We start from the raw sequence: 23,697 nt of genomic DNA, 5'->3' as shown, positions 1-23,697 counted from the left end.
TGTGCGACAGCAATGACGTGATTAACGGCGCCGAGAAAATGAACCTAGTAATGTCTAAGTAAGTGTTTTTTAAATTTGCCGATGAGCTCACTATATAGTCCTCCACTAGAACTCCCTGGATAGTGAGTAAGGAGTGAATGAGTGAATGATTTCAGACACAGCCAATGTGATCGAAACCTCCGGAATAACTACTAAATGCAGCAAGAATTTGTCTTATAGTTTGCAAAGGTCACATCAAAATGAATAAATCCTATTTTATTATTTTTATACAGGTCATATTGGGAGTTGAAGAAGATCGGAGGGTCTGATGGTGCATCTTGCTTCCAGTAAGTCTCTGTGTGATGTCCTTGTTTTACCAAAGATCTTTATTTGTTTATCAGTCACCATCGGCCTTATCAGGAGCGAGGGAGGAGGAGGAGGAGGAGGAGGAGGACGAAGCTTCAGAGAGAGGAAAGACGGAGAGGTGTTGTCGACATGCCATCCAAACCAGCAACCATCCCCCCACGGTCAGACGCCTCTGGCCTCTGGCTCCTTCTGTCTTCTCTCCCACATCCTCTTTTTCTTTCACTCCGTCCCGCTTCCTCATTCATTCTTTAACTTTCTTTTAATATCTCTGTTGAAAGTATTTCACCCTCTCTCCGTCTACCTCCATTTCGACACATCTCACTCTGTCTCTCAATAACTAGAACAGCTGAAGCTATAATAACATTTCAGCCATCCATCAAGCACAGCCAGCTTTGATCAATAAGCACTTTGAGTCCACTCCACAGCACCGCACTGAACTTAAAATGTCTCCCCTCTGTCTCTGTCAGTACTTATCTCCCTGCTGACAAAGCTGTATTAGACTCAGGGGTGGATGACTATTACAATAGATTTCACAATGCATTTCAGCACTGCGTTGTGTGTGTGTGTACTGTAAGTGAAATACACAGAGGTGATCTATGGCAATATGTCCTTTAACATTTCAATTCATCCTAAAGGATCTAAAGAAGTTGTAAATCGTGTATCGGCTGTAACGACAATAATGAATATATCACTTAACGTGGCTTCATTCTATTCAATTTAAAGATGTCAACCACGTGAATTAAAAACATGTGCCACATTTTAGGAGTCAACTTTTTTTGTTTTCTGTCTGAAATCACGACAGCTTTCACTTTAAATGTAAAAAAAAAAAAATTTGACTCGTGGGTGAAAAAGTGACAGAGGGGTTTTCCACTCATGAATTTTTATTTCATTCACTTAAAATCGTATCAAAATTTTAAGTTAATAAAAAAAAGTATAATAAAAATAAGTTAGTTATTTTCCCATAGAGACCATTATTATTCGCAAGCAAAAGAAAAAATGCCCATTTTCAGATTTCGTGTGCTCACATGCTTTAATGTCACATGTGGGTTTTCATGTGCAACGTTTTTTTTTTTTTGCAAGTGCCGGAATTTGCCAATATTGTGGTAACGAACGACACAATCATGTTGAGTCATGCTTATCTGGGACAAAATGAGGTTGTGATTAAACCAAAGAGTGACTTTTCTTTCTCTGACAGTTTAATTTGAAAGATTTCTAGAGGTCTGAAGAGTTAAAGTATCCAGAGTTAGAATACTTAAAAGTGAGGCTGTTTTCAGTAAAGCGGCGCTTTGGGCTAAAAGCTAACGTCAGCATGCTAACATGCTCACAATGACGTATATTGTTTATCCTGTTCATCTCTTAGACTAGAAGTGGACGTAGTCACCGTGACGTCACCTATTGGTTTGTGGACTGCTGTTTTGAAGCCTTGAGTTTGGCGTTTTGGCCGTCGCCATCTTGGTTCTTTGCAACCAGAATTGACACCAGAGGGTGGAGCTAAGTAAAAAACAAATGCTGAATAAGACATTTTTAGGCAACCAAAAATGTTACAATTAACTTTCATGAACTGAAAACACACCGTGAAGGGTTAAAGTTGTAAAACGAAAACACGGACAACTCCCAGACCGGACAACGCCGTGGTAGCAACCTGTCAATCACAAGGTAGCCCCGCCCTAAAGCATCCCCTACTTTATGGTCTATTTGACTCTAAATGGGACCATAATTTACTAAATGAACATCATGCTGTATTGAAGAAGACTTGAAACTAGTGATTGAGACCATAAACTCATGTTTACAATGTTTACTGAGGTAATAAATCAAGTGAGACTCATTTTCTCATAGACTTCTATACAATCAGACTTCTTTTTGCAACCAGAGGAGCATCATTGATTAATAATAATTATCATTATCGAATGCTCAAATCAAGAGCAAGAAAGTCTGCTTAAGGGTGGAAGGGAGGAAGAGGTGGTGGAGGGGTCAAACAAGAACAGGATGTTCACCCAGGGGGCCGGCGTCTGTGTCACATGCGAAACCAAAAATGTAGTTATTTTTACTGACGACGTCACGAAGTGAGAGACATTCAGAGAGAGAAATGGAGAGTACTTAGAGAAAGAAATACTCAAGCAGGGGCAAAAAAATTAATGACTGTTTAGTTTATACCAGAGATTCACACAAGCTCACGCCAGAGGGGCAAATTATTCTGTTTTCTTTGTTGAGAATTAAAAGTAAAATTAAAAGTAGGTCTATTTAACATAAAAATACTGTTGCAGTGTACTTATTATTGTGTTATTTTCATTCTTTAAAAGTCACCAGAATGCAGGAAACAAAGTCTCTGAAACTCACACCAAACCTCCCGCTTTGGTTGTGAAATCCTCCCTATGTCTGAGGTCTCCAGGTTGGCAAGTATGACTACATCTAATAGTTGTTATTATAGATGTATAATAGATATTTCAGTCTGGACCAAAGTGGTGGACCGATCAACCAAACAGATAAACACACACCGTCCATAGTGATGGGGTTAAAAATGTCATTTTCATATAAAAAAAGAAGGAAATTTCATGTCCAACATTCACGTGCTTTGAAGTCACATGTGGGTTGTCATCACGGGTAACAACAGGATGATGTTTAGTCGTGCTTTCATGTCTGGGATAAAATTAGGTTATGATGATGAAAACCAAAGTCTAACCATCGGCACAAATCCATTTATCTCTCAGTTCATAGATGGAAGTCTTAATCCAGTCGTGACCCCGTATATCAGAGGTTAGTGGTTTTCCTCTCTCTACTTGTTTCATTTCAAGGTTTTTATTTAGGTCAAAAAGAGGTAAAACTAACCAGTACTTAACCAAAAATAAGCTACATTTTATGTACTTTTTCCTCGTTCTTTTTCCCTTTAATCCTTCAGATCCACTGTGAGACTGTGGTTTGGGAACCACTGTTTTAGCCTACTTGGTTACCGGAGTGGCTTAAATTTAATAAAAACTACTACTAAACAACCATAATGTTTACTTCTGTAAAAGTAATCCTGCTCTCTGTGGTGAAACTGCTCCGTGCCGGCTGCACAGAGCCGGGCTGATGTAATATTTATAGCCTGTTGTGAACATCTAAATGTGCATCTAAATATCATTAGGCAGGAAATAACATGTACAGTATCACCTGTTATGGAGATTGAGTTAGATATCAACAGGGGAGAGAGGAGGAGGAGGAAGAGCTCTTAAACCGCTCGTCGTGTTCGTCTCTGAATCTCGTTCACCGCTGAAACTAAAACTCAAATCCCATCAGAACTTTATTTCCTGTCTCCACGGCTGCCAACAAAAAACAGCCTTTGTGGCTTCAGTTTGGCAGTTTTAGTTTCAATAAGCAGCGAGCGTTTTTGCCATTCTGTGTACAAAGCTTCCTGAAGAGAGCTTTAAATCCTGTGGCTTTTTCTTGTGGTGTAGACTCAGACCCACAAGAATGCATGCATGCATATCCCTGGACTGATTTACGTCAGTTTTTTTATGCTTAACTTTTAAATGTACAGAGGTAGTCTCCTGGCTGTGATCACTGTGTGTCTTTAAGTAGAGGGTTGGAGACATGGAAATGGAGTAAACAAAGTTCTTTGAGTTTGTCCAGGCAGAAAAAGAAAAACATGTCAGATGTTTTCGTGCCAGGGCAGGTTTTTATGAATGGAAGTTTTTTTTTTCTCTAACTTTCCCTCTCTCTTTTTGTGAATGAAAAACAACTGGAAAATCCAGTATAAAAGCTGCTTCGAGCTGATTGGCTGCTGCTTGCTCAAAGCTCCTCCCACGGTTGCTAGGATCCCGACTACCCGGCTTCTGATTGGCTCATACGGGCGAGCCGAGACTTCATTCATAAGTCAGTGTATTCAACCAGGACAAAGGCAAGAAACTCGAGCCCTTGAAAGAGGAAATGCACCAATCACGAGCCTCGTCTGGCCCCAGAGAGAAAAGCAAGTCTCCTTATTATCCCCCCAAATCATGTCTGCTGCAGAAATGACAGCACAGCTGGCCTCAAAAGTCACCTGATTCTTTATATAAACTCACTTTAACTGAGTGTGTCAAGTTATTTCACGTCGAAATAGTGTTTAGATTTGTTGCTGTGGCTCCATGAAAACATCTGTTTGTGACGTGGCAAAAAGCCCTAGAAGACAGCCACTAAAAAAACACTTTAAATCAGAAAGCACCACTTAAAACACACAAAAAAACATAATATAGTGCGTAAAAATATGGAGAAAGTGCTGCTTAAGGTGTAATAATTAACTTTACCTGAACTTCAAGGTAAAGCCCTAGAAGACAGCCACTAAAAAGCCACTTTAAATCAGAAAGCACCACAAAAAAACATAATATTGTGTGTAAAAACGTGGAGAAAGTGCTGCTTAAGGTGTAAAAATGAACTTTACCTGAACTTCAAGGTAAAGTCTTATAAAAACAACCACTAAACAGCCACTTTAAATCAGAAAGCACCACTTAAAGGGACTGTTTGTAACTTTTTTTACACGTATAAATCTACCGGGTCGGGATCCCATGCGTGTTCGCATATGCGCGCTCGCGTGTTGCCGGAGTCTGCTCCTCTGCTTGCGTTCACTCACACACCGCGCGCGTTCTCGCTGTCTCGCTCCACCTCTAGACGTGCATGCGCGCTCACTCCACACTGCAGGAGAGTTAGTAGCTCTGAGAATATCTAGTGAATGTACAGTGGACGTTTGTGCAGAAATAACTGCTGCAGCTCCTCCAGACCAACAGAGGTTTCTCGTGTCTTGTGAAGTGACGGGGCTCCACAGCGGGAAACGTTATCGTCTCCGACCGGGTGCTGGTGTCTACCTCCGGGTGCAGTCTGGAGATGATAATGTTTCTCTTCCTGCTTCAGCCCCGGCACCGATCCGTTTTTCCTGCTTCAGCGCTAGGATCAGCATTGATTCATGGAGAGACCTCCATCTGGTCAGCTAACATTACTGCCAAGCAGATGAAATATAGAGTGATATTGTGCTTTTAGCTGACGTGTGTCGCCTACCTGTTTTGAACGCTGCTTTTTCATGTCTATGTAGCATAAGCGCGAGGCCGACGCTGACTTTGGTTGACTTAACGGCCACAGGTGTCGCTGTTAACAAGCATTTCTGAAAGTTACAAATAGTCCCTTTAAAACACACAAAAAACACAATATTGTGCGTAAAAACGTGGAGAAAGTGCTGCTCCAAAAATTTACAAATTGTAAAAATTAACTTTACCTGAACTTCAAGGTAAAGCCCTAGAAAACAGCCACATTAAATCAGAAAGCACCACAAAAAACACACAAAAAAACACAATATTGTGCGTAAAAACATGGAGAAAGTGCTGCTTCAAGTGTAAAAATTAACTTTACCTGAACTTCAAGGTAAAGCCCTAGAAAACAGCCACATTAAATCAGAAAGCACCACAAAAAACACACAATATTGTGCGTAAAAACGTGGAGAAAGTGCTGCTCCAGGTGTAAAAATTAACTTTACCTGAACTTCAAGGTGAGGAGCTGTCTGTCACACAAACACACAAAAAAAAAAACCCCGAGCTTTGTAAAGCTTGCAGCAGCCTGCTGGGTAATCACTCGCCATCACTTCCCCTCGGCATTTTTTTGTGAATGGAGCTCATTATGCATGCAGCCTCCACGCAGCTCCATTCACAAGCAGCTCCCTCCTCTCCGCTCTCCTCTCTCTCTCTGCAGGCTGCGTGGAGCTCCACTCAAACTCAGCCTAAATGACCACAAACGGTTAACGGATGGATTATAAGATGGATGGATATTTGGACCAGCAAGTGCCTTACACTTTAGCAAATGTACGTATGGATGAACTCTTTCTCTTTCTGTTTTTAAAGACTCTTTATCTCTCTCTCTGTCTCTCTCTCTGTCTCGCGTCTGCACGGCTCAAAGCAGCTGTGTGCGCGCGATACAAAACTACTTCTCTTAAAAAACTAAACACAAAATGTTCACAAACTAAATCATAGCAAGTTTTGCATTTAATAATGTTTGTAAGCTGGTTTAATTCTGTTGGGTACTTTAGTTGGAGAGCGCGTAAAAGCGTGCCAAATGGTCACTTTCTTCTTCAGACGCGTTTGTTTTTCCACAACTGAGTTTTCTGAGGAGCTTCATGTTCAACCTATAGCTGCAGAATCGTGTTTATTGCCAGGTGTTAAGAGGTATACTTTAGGTTTGGTTTTGTTGGTGCAAGTTAAACAATATAATAAAAAAATAATATTTACAAAATTATTATTATTATTATGATACTTCTTCTTGTTGTTGTTGTTGTTGTTAAATGTGTCCAAGTGCAGTTTGCATGCCACATTAAACATTTTGACACCCTGCTGGAGTCTCTCACTTTAACATCTGTGTGTTTTTTGCAGAAGTCGCATGGAAATGGGCCCCTAAATAGACTGTTGATGGCAGCGAAAAGGAAATACATGGACACAGAATTACCCCCTCAGGAATCTGAAGGTAAAGTCCAACAGTTTTTTGGTCTCTTTACATGTTGACATCATAGAAACCCCTCCAGGCAACCCAATGTCAGCCTGAGTGCTTACTAACTTGCATTTAAATATCAATTTCTGTTGCTGATTATTCACTCTTTCTTTTTTTCAGACCTCTTCCAGGATTTAAGCCAACTCCAGGAGACATGGCTCACAGAAGGTGAGATGTGCCTGCAGGCTGCTTTTTCCTTTTAATTTGTACTTTTCTTGTGATGATTCTCCCCCTTCATTAATGACAGTAATGGGGTTTGATGATGTGTCTGTCTGGAAAAGATTGGTGGAGACCTAAAATGACAAATTCTTCTTTTCTATTTGCTTTCACATCATCCATGAAAAGCATTTTTATATCACAAATTCTGTATTTACCACGGACACTCAAGGTTTTCTGTCAGTCCGGCACTTTTATTTTTAAAACTTTGATGACTTCCTTAGTTTAGCTGCCGTCCCAAACTGTCTGATGCAACACACATGCTCATAAACCATACAACACTACAAAAAAAAAAGAAAAGAAAGAGGCCAGAGAGAACACAGACGGGACATTATTAGCTTTGAGCATGTCCTATTTTGGCCATGTGGCATGTAGCGTGCGTGCCAGCCAGCGGCCAATGCAAACAAACAGGCTATTTGGCTTGTGTCACTCAGAGGCACATAGCGATGAAATGAGGCCCAGCCAGAGGCAATTGTCAGCCAGCAGACTCAATAAGTGCAATGATGATGTGAGCCCTAATAGAGTAATTATAATGTATGTCAAGAGAGAGAAAACAACACCAGCCGTGAGTCACTGTGCAGGTTTTTTTGGAGCACAACGGCAGCGACGACGGCGGGACAGTCGGTCGAAATGTGCTTAAAGCTGCAAGTCAAAACTGCACCACGAGGTGTGAATTCTGTTGTGTCAGTTGCTTTGATGTGGAGCTTTAAAAGGAAACGCCACTTATATTTTTGACATTTAATGTGAACCACATGAGCCTGGTGGATCTTGTTTAAAGCTGCTTGTTGTCAATTTGTTTGCACAGACTGATGTATATACATACAGGATGTACAGAGTTTGACACCTGAAGGCTGTTTGAACTTGCTGGAGGAGGAACCTTTCTTTGTGCTCACCTGAAGTGTGAGTTTAAAGCAGGCATACATGACTTGTGATGTGGGAAGTTGAAGCCTCCAGTGCATGGATGTATAAAGAGAACTGGATACAGCGTCGGAGGCAGGCTCCCGTTCATCCCTATGAGAGTTGGAGCATGAAGCAGAAATGGCTCGACTGCCGAGTGATAAAAGTACCCGGATCATCCGGCGATCTTCCGCATCCATTGGGCCCATGGAGCAGGCGCAGTAGCGTTTCCTTTAACTCCGCCTTCCAGCCGCTCGGTCTGGGTCTCATTCACATGAAGAGAAATAACTCTGGATTCAGCTATTAGAGCATTTTACAACTTTTAGGACCTAATGATTTAAATAAGAGCTTTTCAAGTGTTCATACTGGGAAGTTGATTCACCTCAAAAAAAAAAAATATTCGCTGAGTTACAGATGTCTCTTTCTAAAAATAAGTCTATGGGAAAAAGTATTTTTGGGCCCAATGACATCCCATGACGGACACGAAAGTTGTAATACCGCCATTTGGCCTCTACGAAAATTTGCTTTAGAGTCTGGCGCTCTTCCTGGGGACTTGCTCCAGTGCACAAACGCATTTAATTGACCCTCTTTTAATCGTAACATTGATTAAACGTCATGTTTACGACCATTTGTTCTCTTAGCTGCCATTAAAACTATTTGTATTCTTAAACGTTTCAACCTAAATACTCCAGACATGTTTCACATTGATAAACAGAAACAAATCTCAATTTCACTTTGCATTTGGACTCAGCTTGAAAGCATTTATACATTTTCAAGTAATTGATCTTAAAAGCTTTCAGAAAAGGAACAGTAGCAAGACTGACACTAATAACTCCAGACGTTTAAACTCACCAGTGTAAAGCTGACTGTCAGTAAGTGCTTCAACTTAAAAATAATTATTACTGTGTGTCAATCATATCGGAGTTTCTATTGGTCCAAAGCTAACATTGGTGGAAGTAATGGACTCAATATGCTTGTTTTATTGGTGAAAATGGTCTTCATCTGTACATATGCACGTTTTAATGATACAGAACAATTTTATAAATTATAGCAAATTATTTTGCGGACCCCTGAGAGACGTCTTGTAGTTTAGTTATCGATGTAATATTAAGAATTTCAAACTAAGTAATTTAACTTTTTTTGTGGAAAAGACACATCAGACATACATTTTTATACCAACTAGAGTATTTTTTATACGTCTGGAGGGAAACATATTTCGTCTAGGGCTGCAACTAACAATCATTTTCATTGTTTGGTTTATAAAATGTCAGAAAATGGTAAAAAAAATTCTAGATCAGTGTTTCTCAAAGCCCAAGATGATGTCCTAAAATATCTTGTTTTGTCTACAACTCAAAGATATTCAGTTTACTGTCATAGAGGAGTAAAGAAACCAGAAAATATTCACATTTAAGAGGCTGGAATCAGACAATTTTAACATTTTATTCTTAAAAAATTACTCAAAACGATTAACTTAATAGTAAACAACTAATCAATTAATCGTTAAAGCTCTTAACCAGAGTACTTTTATATTGATATAATATTGATATTATGATATGAGACTAGATATCTTCTTAGATTTTGGATATCGTAATGTGGAATAAGTGTTGTCTTGCTGGTTTTAAAGGCTGCATTACAGTAAAGTGATGTAATCAGACTGTTCTAACTGTTCTATTATTTGCCTTCATTATATCCACATTACTGATGATTAAAATCTCGTTGTGTAAATATTTTGTAAAAGCACCAACTACAATATCGTCGCTGTATCGATATCGAGGTATTTGCTCAAACATATCGTGATATTTTCTCCGTATCGCCCAGCTCTGTATATTCTATGTAAATGCTGTTCTCATGACTCAAGTCCACAGTGTATGGGTGTTGTTCTGTTGTTATGGATTAAGCAGAATTTCAGTAGCAATTTCTCATGTTAATGAGAAGTGTTACGTCACTTAAAACCAGTACATTGACCTTGAGTCATACAGAGGACACAGCAGATCAGGGAAGTCGGGGATTTCCAGTCAGAGACACCGAGGAAGCGGTTGTGTCTGCCTGTCTGTCAGTCTGTCCTGAAGATGAGACATTTAAATAGAGCTCACTCCCATCGGCCAGCAGCGACTGTTTATGGGAAACAATGCACGTTAGCTTTCTCACCTTTTCTCATGCAGCGTCAAAAACCAGCAAGTTCACTTCACACCAGCGTCTCACGCAGACAAAGACCAGAGCCAGAGCCCATAAAACGGCAACAATGGGTGTCGCTTCAAAGTTGGAGGCTATTTGTATTCACAGATTTCACTGTAAAGGTCACCCTTAAAGGTTCTCACTTACCTTTTAGTGGTATGGAGTATTTTTATTTTATTTACCCAGGCTCAGATATCTGATATTTATACCATCACCTCTCTATAATGGAGGTAGAATTTAGTTTGTGGTGCTCAAAACTTTGAAAAAATTGATCAGAAATACTGTATGTCTTTCCAGAAACAATGTCTATACCTACAACAAGTAATGCACTGTAATTCGTATAAATCCCACAAAATCAATTTGTGTGTAATTTACGTAATCGTGAACCAAAAAATATAAATATCGGCGAATGCTGCATCGGGAGGAAGTCGGGGTGAATGGGCGCATCAAAAAATACCGACGTTTGCCCGGGAGACCGGCGTTCATGTCCCGTGTGAAACCAGAAGTCAACATTGACTCATTTGTGACGTAACTTACGTACTTAAGAAACGCCACTTCTAGAGTTATTTTAAGCCAAATCGCAATCTTTTCCTAAACCTAACTAAATAGTTTTCTTGCCTAAACCTAAGGAAGTTTATTAAGTTTATTTTCAAAAGACTGCATGCATGTAACGAACGGAAATTGGCACGTTTTGCTGGACATTAGTAGGAAAATTAACTCACTATTCATCACAGTGATCTGTTTCACTGGAACTACTTTCTACCAAAGAAATATTCTCTATGGAAACTGGTAAAAAATGGTGGATCCATACTCAGCATATCTATGATACCAGGGCCAGAGTGCGTTCATGTAAAGAGCCTCGAGTGAAAAATGTAGCCAGGAGTTCCTTTTTTTTTTTTACACTGGTGTCATGTCCCGCTACACATCAAGTCTTTAAATATGAAGTCATGGCTTTTCTTTGGAACAGGGTAGCAGTTTTAAATTGGAATTTGCAGTGATAGTGGTATTTTAGCCGCCCTTGTTTTTCGTTTCTGGGAGTTATTTTGAATTTCTCTTGAATTGTGGTGACGTGGTTTTGGATTTCTGGATTGTTTTAGTCTTTATGTAGAACGTCTTGTGCTACGTTGTGTGTTTTCTTTGTCTTCGATCATCTTGGGATCGTTGGAAATAAGTGTTTTCACTTTAACATGTTATCCTCTGGATATTATTTGTTTTCTCTATCTGATGATCCATAAATCAAATCAGTCAAGTCCTGTGAAGGATTTAAAATAGCGAGGACACTGTGTCTGGAAAGAGCTTGTGCAGCTAGAGAGAAGATACTGGCATCATATGAAACTAGAAAACCTAAGGAATCCATTGGTACCAACCATGTCATACTAGCTTGTCGTGAAGGAGGTTAAATAACGCTCCAAATGTACGCTAAATTTTGGCGAGGAAAAATTAGCATGGCCATTTTCAAAGGGGTCCATTGACCTCTGACCTCCAGATATGCAGCTGAAAATGGGTTTTATGGGTACCCACGAGTTATTTCTGATAATAAATACATACATTTGCATAAAGCAGCATATTTGTCCACTCCCATGTTGATAAGAGTATTAAATACTTGATGAAATCTCCCTTTAAGGTTCATTTTGAACAGATAAAATCTTTATGACGATATACCACTGTAAGATAAATGATAAACTCCTTAAAGGGAGACATTATTATATGTACAAATTGGGCTGTAGCTTATTGTTGAGTCACAGAGGGGGAAAAAAGCAGGACAGAAAGATGGAAGTGTAACTTTATCAAAGTGTTATTTAACCCTAAGTACTGGCTTGTTTTCAGCTTCCCCGGCTAAGACCTCTCCTTTCCTGTTGCATTAATTAAAGACCTTATCATGACTGATTGCAGTTGTGAGGGATTCACCGAGATTGTAAAAGCCGGTTAGCTGGAGGGAGTTTTTTCCTTTTCGCCAAAGGAGAGCGGAAGCAAGAGGGAGACAGAAAGGGTGAAGCAGTGAATGGCAAGAGTTCAGGAGCTTGTCACATCTTGTCTCATTTTGGCCTTTAGGTTTATATGACTGAGGCTCCACCCAGGATCTCCCACTGAGGGGGGAAAAAAAGTCATTCAAGGTGCCTGGAAGCATCGTGGAGAACATGCGTCTGAGCTCGTATAAACACACTTTCCTTCTTGTGCTGACTTGCATCTCAAAGCCCCTGACGAGGTGTTCCTGGAAACAAATCAGATGCAAGAAACGCTCATGCACACACACACAGGAAAGTGCACAGACGAACACACAGATAATGTCTGATGCTCATCTTCTCTCCTGCCTCTTTATGAGGTCCAGCATGTTCCCTTTTGGACATGTTGAAACTAGTGGATGTGATTGATTGTTGGATCTGCAGAACTAAATATTGGCCGCTGCTCTGTCTCATCCAGCAGCTTTATTTCTCCCCCCCGAGGGCGACAGACTGAAAAGTTAAGAGGGGGTAATACTATTATGGTATAGCATAAGCCACAGGATGCGGCGTTGTATAAGAAATCGATGTCATTTATCTGAACATGCTCCAAAACGCCATCATCCGGTTTCCTCTGTACAGGAAGGAGGAGTGTGACGACAAGAAAGTGGATTTGAATTTCTTATTTCCTCTTTTTGTCCTCTGTCTCTGCTGCTCTCTCTCTCGTCTCGTGAGTTATGGTTTCTGTGTTGCGTATCTTTGTCTGGAAACCGTTAACGGTGGATGAAGAGAGACAGACGAGGCTGTCGAGGTTGAATGCTGGGTCAGATTTAGGCATACTTATAACCTTGAGACCTTAAAAAGAAAGGGAGGATTTCAAAACCAAAAGAGTTTCAGAGACTTTGTTTCCTGCATTCTGGTGATTTTAAAAGGGTCAAAATAATAAACATTTGTATATTAAACTTTTGATTTTACCTTTATTTCCCAGGAAAGAAAACTAAATAATTCGCCACTCTGGTGTGAACTTGACGTGTGAATCTCTGGCATAAACTAATATTCATCTCTTTTTTTATTTTTGCTCCTGCTTGAGTATTTCTTTCTCTTAGTTCTCTCCATTTCTCCCTCCGTCTCTCACTCACTGAACGTCCTTTCAGACACAACGTGACAATGCCACTACTGCGCTCTGAAATCAGTTATTTCCAACGGCTTGCACCGCGCCACGACGGCTTTTCGCTGATTCGAGCACAGCCCGACTCGGGCGCTGCACGCTGTGGCGAGCGCAGCTTAAACATGAGCTCAAACTGCGCTGTGTCGCGAGTGTAGACTCCTCTATTGTTGTCCGGGTGGAAACAGTAGGGATTATACACACAAAGAAGTGTGAAAGTATGGCATAAATCAGGAGAAATGCGGGAGAATTATAACACCGGGAGGAAACCGGGAGAGGGTGATGAAATACGGGAGTCTCCACGGAAAATCAGGAGGGTTGGCAAATATGGATTTAGGCTCTTTGGTGAGGTTACAGAGAGGTTATTGCAGAGACGTTGGATCTATTTTAGGTTAAAAAAAAAAGAGGAAATTCTATTATTTATGCTCCCTTTGTCCTTTTTTAGTGAACGTATGGTGCTGAAGTACCCGCAACATGGTACCACTTTGTTTTGTAGCCCATTACGCCCCTGATTGAGTCCATGATATTTAATGATAGCCATCAACTTTTCCCTACCAGTTAGCTTGTACCATGACGTAAGTGTGAGGCCCGAGCAATGGAAACACTTTAAATAAAACTCAGAAACTCGTGGAGCTGGAGTGGCGCCAGATTAAAAGGTTACTAGCCCTGGTTCTGCTCTTCGTTTAGGGTTAGATCATTAATTCAGAGGTATGGAGAACTAAAAAGTGGGTGAATTTGACCTCCTCACCTCTGGTAGGGTGTTGGCAGTCAAATGATTTGGGCTTTTCCCGAAGCCAAAGTTTGTGTTACTAAAGCTCCAAAAGGACGTTTGTGAATGGGACTGGATTCCTGTCTAACTCTGCTGCACCTGGACCTGACATCTCTGCTTTTTCAGTTAGATCTGAGATGAGTTTCATTATGAGAGAAAGTCTCATCGGGGCCACTGAAACTGTACACCACTGCAAGTGATTATAGATGAAGATATCACACGTATCACTGTATTGACTCGTCTATTTTTACAGATAACTGTGAGCCGGCTGTATATCGTCTCTGTGACACATTTATGCCTCACAGCATTGCACCCAATATGACATATAGTGACATGTTTCTTAACAGGAAAGGTAGTGTGATCAAATGCCCCACTTCTCCTCTTGATTTTAGTCTGGTTTCCGTGGTTTCTATCCGCTTCTCTATAAGAGCGATTCCTCATCTACGCAGCAGATGAAATCCAGACTTCCTTTAGATTGTTAGTCCCCAACACTTTGGGACAATCCGAATAGCTGGTTCGTCACACCGCTTGACAGATTTCCTCACTTGTTCAGCCAGAACGGCCTGTTTAGTCTGTCTGGATTTCTACAGTGGAAATGGAAAGAAACCGGTTAACAGCTGGTTGTAAAAACTTGACCGTCGGTGTCAGAACAGTTTGAGTAGTAAAGAAAGAGGTTACATGTCTCAAATAGGATGTATTAAAGCTAGAGTTGATAACCTTTTTCAAAACTTTTTGTTGTTATATTTGTTTGAATTCTCTTTATATCCCGACATAAATCAATAAATCAAATGCTCTGACAATTTTTTTTTTTTAAATCTGGTATTTTTGGATGTCGCAGGACTGTAATAAACCCGTCCAATCATTTCATTTGGCCTGAATGGTATCAGTTGGGTATCTTAAAGCTGGGGACACAACAACCTGACATTAGAGAACTATTGCGTCGCCTGTTGCGTCGCCTCACGTCACTTGTCTTGGTCAAAAAGTTGCACAGGAACACACCGCAAAGACTACAGCCAACTGCCAGTTAGCACGTACGTTCTGCGCCTGCGTGAGAGGAGATAACTCGTTTTTGTCCGTCTTTAAATGTCAGAAATGTCTCAGCTTAAGTTGGCAGGTTAACATCATGCCATTCAGGAGCTCCATGTTCTTGTGTATTGATCTATGAGATGAGCAGAGTGCTGACATGCTGCAGAAATCATGAAGTGAAGCTGGCCTGAATGAAGCCCGGCTCTGGCTCTGACTCAGGTTTCAAGAGAAGACAGAATGAGGAAAGGAAGGAGGGACAGAGAGAGGTCACATTTGGTCAAAAGTACAGTAATGATGTTAATTTATGGTTTTCCTTTGAATTTCAGCTCAGGTTCCGGACAGCGACGAGCAGTTTGTTCCTGATTTCCATTCTGAGAACTGTGAGTACTTTCAGTTTCTGTTTCTTCTCAACGAATGTGTGCCCATGACAAAAATCACATTTTCTTACCGTATATTACACAGATCAGATCTCTCTTTCTTTTTTTTTTTATTGTTTATTCAATCCGGCATTGATTTGTGCAGCATGCAGAGCTGTGCATGGACTGTCTCACCCTTCCAGCTAATGTATGCATGTCATGAGAGAGTGAGGATGAAACCAGCGGTCAAATTTGGGTTGTGAAACCCGCCAGAGGCTTAGTGCGGGGATACTGTAACTCGCTGATGTTACAGTAATCTCTCTGGCAGACAAAGCTGTGCAGAAACAGAAGGCCTAATGAGCCGGTTATCATGGAGGGAGCTTGGATGCCGGCGTTATGTGCTGCCGTCATCCATTTGCATGCCTTTGAAAAGCTGAATGGGTTCGGCCCAGGAAACCAGTAAAGTAATGATTCAGGGCGCAGGTACAAAGATGGCCCTTTTGTGCACGTCGGAAGGTGTAAAATGGAAAAGCAAATTCCTGGGCTGCACAACTGAGCGGCTATTTGAATGAGTTTCCCTTTCTTGTTGTGTGTCTTAACAATGGCGATTCAGGATCTGGGTGGGAGGACGTGTCGCTCTTCAAACAGCTTTTTTTTCTGTCCCATTCAACGCGTCGCAGGCTTCTCCATCTTCAGCAAAGAAACGGTTAACTTGTAGAATAATCTCATCCCCTAAAAAGTAAAACTGACAGCTTTCAGCGCCGGTCAAAAGACGCTTCCTCTCGCTGAAGCTCCATGTGTCTTTTGTGTGTAAACATCATGTGATTTAACCAGCTCCGTGTCACCGCCGCTCGGCCCCTCGGTGACACATATGCCCTGTGCAGCGTTTGTCGCTGTCTGTTGGCCAACAATGGGGAGCAGGAAGTGCAGATGAACCCCGGGGCACGCAGGGGTCATGTCTACTTAACCCCTTCACCTGTCAGCCAATCAGCTGTCAGGCCTCTGCTAACGGTTGACCAGGGTATGATTTGCAGGGTCACGGGGGCTTCAGTTTGACGGGCAGCTCACTTATACGCGACGGAGACACTCCCGCGTTGACAGACGGTGTCCCCGCTGATCACAGTCAATAGTCCACGTCGAGCATCTCTATTCAGCTCTGATTCGTGGGAAATTAAAGCTGACAAGCGACTATATAAATATATATTCTAGGGGTGTTAGAAAATATCAAAAATATTGAATATCACGATATTATGCTTTGTGATACTGCATCGATTCTCAAAAACACTGAATCGATATTTTAATATATATCATTTTAATTAATAGTTTACATGCAAAGATTAACTCTTTTTTTATTTAATTTTTTTTTAGATTGTTTTCATGTATACAAATTAAAGTTCGTACCTACAAAAGTTTATTAACAAACTTTTAAGTAATGAGCTTAGAAACAACCAAAGAGAAAACATCAGCATTAGAAATTATAAAAAATAAAAAATAAATAGATAAATGAATAAATAAATAAATAATAAATAGAAAAAAATTAGATGAAGAAAAAAAATTAAAATTAAAAAAGGAGGGCAGCGATATAACAACTAGGTTGGATGCTGTGTTCAAGTTTGTACATTACCTTAATTTACATATACCATGGATACTGGCGTATATATGTACATGTACATTTCCATATCTACACTTATACATATACATTTATATAGACATATAAAAATACAAATATGTTCATACATACAATTATACCCTAACCCATATAGATATTCATGAACTCAGTCAATACTTTATTTCATTTGCAAAGAGATGTGTCTTCTCAAAGTAGTGCTACGATGTTGGATGTTACAGGGTTACTGTGATAAACGCAGATCCCACTGTTATGATTACGTAAAAAAGTAAACTTTCTTTACTCAGATTATATGCATATGGTGGCGTGTTCTTTATGTAAGCGATAATGTACAGCGATCCCGCGTCAGGGTCTCTCATCGCCCTGAAGGGGTTTATTTCACAACAATGACCCGCTAGCTGTACATTATCCCGCTTATTACACAGCTACTTACTTAAGAAATCAATATTTTGACAACGGTCTGTTATACATAGCAACGGTCTGTTATAGAGAAATTACAGACCGCTGTGATTGACCAATCAGAATTGAGTATTCAACACAGCCGTGTAATAAACTATGACAGTTTTCCTAAAAATTGCAATATATCTCCTTGCTTACAGTATCACAATACATCACAATATATTGAATCATAACCCCTGTATTATGATACGTATTGTATCGCCAGATATTTGTCAACACGCAGCCCTAATATATTCCTGTTTGTTCTCCATTGTGCAATTGGTCTATTAAAAGCATAAAAAGACTTCCCACACTGAGCTGAAAGGCGCTCTGAGTGTCTGGTGTACTTCTAAAAAACAGGTGACTCACCTGTTTTGGAAACACTAGCACATAAAAAAAAAAAAAAAAAGAGCATAAAGCAAAGCCCTAATCCCAGGTGACCGGAATATAATTGAGGCTTCCATTGAAAACGGCGCCCTGGTAAAATTAAACATTGTTGTTTACTGAGTCAGGTTGTTACCTGTGTGGGTGTGGTGGTGTTAACGGAGATGGAAAGACGGAGAGACAGATAAAAACAATAACAGCAGAAGAAGAAGAAGAGAGGTTAAAAACACTGGGACATGTAGGAATGCTAGATTGGGGAAGAGGAGGAAGGGGGGGCAAAAGAGGGATTGTGCAATACCTGCACATCTGGTAAATCTATCTCATCTGGTCCATTCTCCCTCAGTTCACAGCTAACAAGCGTGCTCTGTCTGCAGGCTGCCATTGAGGGAAGGTTACGCAAACATGCAACTTTTATGTACTTGCTGACCTGCCAGTGTGTGTGTGTGTGTGTAAAGGTAATTGAGCCATTGGTGATAACAGCATATTTTTCCTATCGGACTAATGTGGTTGCTCCCCCCCTTAAAAAGTAGGATTTTAATCTCGCTCTCATCAAGAGGAGATGAGGATTAATGTTTCATTTTGGGCGCTGACAGCACCTTCGGGGGTTATCCTCGGCTGACGCTAGGCTGTCGGGACTGATTCCTTTGTCTGTTTACTGCCTGCGGGGGAGAAACTCATGGAGCTGTCAGTCAAAAGTATGCTTCAGATACTTCATTTAAATAGTTTGAACATGCCACTAGTTAAAGTTTTTTGTGTTAAAAGCACTAAAAAAGGCCAGCGTTGGAGCGTTGGAGCGTTGGAGCGTTGGAGCATTGGAGCGTTGGAGCGTTGGAGCGCTGCCTGCGCCGAGAGCTCGTTCTTCTTTGTCCTCGCATGTTGTTTACACTTGGAGCAGCTCGAGAGATGTGACCCATTCATAAATTTTCTTCCCTGCGTGCGTAAGAGGAAGTGTGCCTCTCCCTCCCCCTCTCTCTCTCTCTCCGCTGCTCTCCTTCGCTCTTCATTCATAAAAAAGCCCTACAGTACTACAGATCCCCCTCCTCTCTGACACCCCCTCCTCTCCAAGTGGATACTCCAAACCCCTCCCTCCCTTCCTGTGTCTGTACAAACTAAGTCGAGTTTAAAAATCTGGACGCCCTCCCTCCCCTTTCCCTTTTCTCTCTACCTCTCTCTCTCTCTCTCTCTCTCTCTCTCTCTCTCTACACACACATTGAGTGTTCCAAGATGTGAACTAATCCAGCGATTTCGGAGCTGTGTGGGACGATTGTTTAGTTTTGTGCCTTGCAGTAATTATATAGGAAGTTGTGGCTATAGAATGCCGTTACAGTGCTTTTCAGAGAGTTTAGCAAAGGAGAGAAAGCAAGAAAAGAAGTGAAGGAGAGAAGAAGAAAAAGAAAGAACTTCAAAGTTCGCCTCCTTCTTTTGTATCTCACCATTACCATCACAATCAATTCTTAAACTACATCTCATCCTATCATTAGGGCTGTCAATCGATTCAAATATTTAATCGCACATCTGTTCAAAATGTACCTTAAAGGGAGATTTGTCAAGTATTTAATACTCTTATCCACACTGGAGTGGGCAAATATGCCGTTTTATGCAAATGTATGTATGTATTAATTATTGGAAATCAATTAACAACACAAAACAATGACAGATATTGATCCAGAAACCCTCACAGGTACTGCATTTAGCATAAAACAATATACTCAAATCATAACATGGCAAACTGCAGCCCAACAGGCAACAACAGCTGTCAGTGTGTCAGTGTGCTGACTTGACTATGACTTCTCCTAAACTGCATGTGATTATCATAAAGTGGGCATGTCTGTAAAGGGGAGACTCGTGGGTACCCATAGAACCCATTTACATTCACATATCTTGAGGTCAGAGGTCAAGGGACCCCTTTGAAAATGGCCATGCCAGTTTTTCCTCGCCAAAATTTAGCGCAAGTTTGGAGCGTTATTTAGCCCCCTTCTGGACACGCTAGCATGACATGGTTGGTACCGATGAGTTCCTTAGGTTTTGTAGTTTCATATGTTCACTCTATCTTTAAAAACTGAGTCCGCTACAACCTAAAAATCGCAAGTTGCATTAATGTGTTAAAGAAATCAGTGGCGTTTAAACGAATTTCCGTTAACACGTTATTATCGTGTTAACTTTGACAGCTTAAAAAGTTCAGTTAAAAAGTTAATAATGTGCAAGTATCGTGATAAAATCGAATCAGGAGATAGGTGTATCGTCCCAGCCGTAGTGTACAAGCACTGAAAAAGTGAGTTTTTCATTTAAATGATTGATCAATAATCAAAAAGGTTCCATAAAGAAAGAAGGAACAAGCAAAGGAAGAAACAAGAGAAAGGAAATGTTCTAGTAACCCAGCTTTAACCAGATCCTCCCAGCAGCGTGTCTCTCTCTGGCTCTGTGTGTTCTGCTTTGTCATGAATTCACAGCCTTCCTCTTGTTTGGGTTGTTTTTCTGGATCAGAACTGGCCCAATCAGGCCCCTATTTGGAGCATGGGCCGATGGAGCTGAGCTGAGCCCCTCCCTTTCTAACTCCCTCTCCAACTCCCTCTCTCTCCCCCGAAAGAGAAACATGCAGCTCTGTGTTCTCCGCTTTCCAAAATACAGCTGCTATGCAACAAAGTGCGCAAAAACAGCCAGGTGCCTGCCAGATATATGCATGGATACCGCTCGCTCGCTCGCTGACTGGCTCGCTCCGGGGAGACGAGACTTCTTCCGTGTTTGTTGCTGCGTTTTGTTTTGCTTATGAGTGTAATGGTTGATTTCTCCTACGTGAACAGATGATTTCTTTTGACAGCCTTTCATCCACTTACTCATGCGCACACATAAACACACTTGGCCTGCTGAACACACACACACACACACACACACACACACACACACAGACTTCAGCCCTGCAGTTTTATGAATGGGTTGGTTGTGAAAGACTGGCTGAGGCAGCACATTGAGTTAAGGGGAGTGAACCTTCATTCATGACATCGGGGGGATGTTATACCACTGCTAACAACACCTATGAGAGGTGCAAGTCTATTTTTCTGTCAGCCTTTAACTCACTGCAACATTTTCAGGCATGCAACTCCTGTTTGATCTGTGAATATTCATGCTTTTATTTGCACTTTTTGTCTTTGCCGTAGCTGCAATCTTGCACATTTAAGAGAGTTTGTTTTCCAGTTGGGATCCTAAAAAAAAGACACCAAATGTTTCTGCTAGTTTACAACATTATTCGGTCATCTTTAGTTAATCAAAGCCAATGAAACAGGGTTCGTAAAGGCCAGGCATGTAGAGAGTAATAGACGTTTAACAGCTTCCAGTGGGGAAGTAAAAGCTGTACTTCTGCGTGTTGATTCAGAACAGCCCTGTCAAAGCCAGGGGGCCGCGGGGATTTGAGCCAGGCAGCGCAGCCCGGTGTCAGCAGCAGCATAGCTTTGTGAATGGACGGCAGTGTGTGTTTTATTACAGGAGAGTGAGGGGAGGTGTGTGTGTTGAAAAAAGAGAGTGTGTGTGTGTTAGTGCATCCCTGTGATGCTCAGATATGCAAGGCTTTGCATTTCTGCGTCCATGTCGGTGTGTTTACGTCCAGCTCGGCTCTCTGCAGCCGGAGAGTCTTCTCTTTCTGAAGCGAGCGCACACCAAAGAGAGGAACAGATGCGATGAAAGAGACGGGGCGAGGCCATAAAAATAACAGAAGTTCAACTTGAAGCAAGTCATTAATAAGAAGATAATGGGAGTGTGTCAACTGTGCTTATATCATATAACGTCTTGCCTGTTGAAGGACAGTTTAAAGAGGACACATCATGAAAAACTCCTTTTTCAGTGCATTTGAGTATCTGGAGTTCCTACCAACCCACAAACTGTGAAATAAGACGACCCGTCAGTTGTTTGTGGGTTGTTGTTTGTAGATCAGAAAACGTGTTCAACAAATCATTCACAAAAAAGGAGCATGAAATGTCCCCTTTAAAACAACTTGAGCCTTAGTGTAGTTGTGGCCATCATTTCTATTGGTAATTGGTGAGATTTGGAAATGCGACAACTTTAGTAAAAAGAGGTCAGACAGGGCGAGAAATGTTAGACAGGTTGTAAACAAACCCCACAAGTTAGACAAAGTTGTTTGGAAGAGGAAAAAAAGGGCAAATGGTAAAATTCTGAACCATCCATCAGAGTTTATAGTAAAGTAAGTAAAGTGGTTTAGATAATCTAGCTAAATTGTGACTAAGAGGTCAGTATGCTTCAAATAAAGAGCTTGTCAGATTGTCAAACGGCGGGCTTCGCTGCCACAAACACCTTTCCAAAAAGTAATGCACTGTAAATCAATTTGTATGTAATTTGTATGGGGTTCGTGTCCCGTGTGAGTCACGTAACTTCCGTACTTAAGTAACGCCACTTCTATGATCTTTTCCTAAACCTAACCAATTTGTTTCCTGTGAAGACAGAAGTTTATTTTGAAAATACTGTAGATTTGTTCGGTGTGTCCCGCACCTTCGGCTCTAGTCTGTCCGTGGCAGAGTTTGGTTGGCCAATTCAGCATGTTGAATCGGTGGCAGAGCTCGTCGGTGAAAGAAATCACTCTGATTGGTTGTCCAGCTTGATCAAAACAGTGCACCAGAAGAGAAAACACAGAAGGCTCTTCTCATTTTTCATCTTTATCTCATGAAGCTAAGTGGTGAGTGAGAGTGGTGTGAAAATGGTCGGCAAACACCACTTTAGTAAACTGCTTGTATATCCGCCGTCCTCGGTCTTCTTGTTTCCCTTTTTAAATGATGAATACAGACTACCGCCGCCTGCTGGTGTGGAAAGTTATTTCATCTCACGCAGGCGCAGAACGTACGTGGTAGTTGGCCGTCGTCTTTGCGGCGTGTTCAAGCGCAACTTTTTGGCAAAGACAAAGGCGACGTGAAGCGACTCAACGGGCGGCCTTTGTCGCTGCTAGTTCTTTGATGTCGGCCTGGTGTATCCCCAGCTTTAAACCTAAATCCTGTTTCTTGCCCCATCTGACTGTGAAGTAGCGAGGCCACCATGTTCCCAGATCTTAGCAGTTACTTCAGTAAGAACAGTGTCCAAAACTATGAAAATAAATGCCGTGTCAAAGCGGAATTCTCCTTTTAAGAGCTGTTTTTGCTCTCTTTTTCTTGGCCAACATTCATACTCGTATCCACTTTCATTTCCTGACAATCCAACACACACACACACACACGCTGCATGTGAGTGGAGGCGGCAGCGGCTGCAGAGGGTGGACCTCATAGTAACCTGCTGACACAGACCAGTAGGTGTGCAGAGCGAGCTGAGAGCCAGCGTACGGCCGTATCGATCCTCGCTGATCCAGGAGAGGAGTAAGAGGAGATGGAGGGGGGTTGATAGATGACTTGATAAAGATAAAGCGCAGATAAATCAGCATGAAGGCAGATAAGGGGAAGGAGAGGGGTAAGAGCGGGTCAAACGTGCCGTCAAGAATTACGGTCGAGATCCTGATCGAGAAACTAGAGAGAGGGTGAGAGGGAGGGTGATGGAGGGGAGGGGGGAGAAGAGCAGGAAGAACTGTGGATGTGGCATGTGTGCTGATAATTTCAAGCAAGGTGTCCGGGCCGTTCTGTGTGTGTTATCTCCTCCAGATAAGGCAGATTTCGCCTTGAAACACCGGCTCCAAACACACGTACAGGCATGCATTGCCACAAAGGCGAACAAACAAATGAAACCCTGCACACACACACACACCCCTCCCTCACAATCCACGATACCCTGGTGGGCAGTGGGAGCTCATTATATCATTTCAGTAACAGTGTGGGGCTGGATCGATGGCTACATTAAACATTAAGAGGGGACAGCTATATTGGGGGCTGAGGGATTGAGAGTGAGGAGTCAATATT

General features: G+C 41.5%; 1 protein-coding gene across 1 annotated transcript in view; it reads left to right on the top strand.

Annotated features, from left to right (window-relative positions):
• Positions 1–5,835: 5,835 nt before the first annotated feature.
• Positions 5,836–23,697, top strand: part of etv4 (ETS variant transcription factor 4) — a 41,024-nt gene continuing 23,162 nt past the window's right edge. The window contains exons 1-5 of the mRNA XM_037755718.1: positions 5,836–5,908; positions 6,034–6,143; positions 6,708–6,798; positions 6,943–6,990; positions 15,337–15,390. Coding sequence (XP_037611646.1) covers positions 6,087–6,143; positions 6,708–6,798; positions 6,943–6,990; positions 15,337–15,390 — 250 coding nt within the window. The 5' untranslated portion in view covers positions 5,836–5,908; positions 6,034–6,086. The remainder of the gene's footprint in view (positions 5,909–6,033; positions 6,144–6,707; positions 6,799–6,942; positions 6,991–15,336; positions 15,391–23,697) is intronic.

The sequence above is a fragment of the Sebastes umbrosus genome, chromosome 20 (genome assembly GCF_015220745.1).
Source record: "Sebastes umbrosus isolate fSebUmb1 chromosome 20, fSebUmb1.pri, whole genome shotgun sequence".
In the NCBI taxonomy this organism is placed as follows: domain Eukaryota; kingdom Metazoa; phylum Chordata; class Actinopteri; order Perciformes; family Sebastidae; genus Sebastes; species Sebastes umbrosus.
The sequence above is the reverse complement of the archived record's forward strand: the minus strand, read 5'-3'. Positions and strand labels throughout refer to the sequence as shown.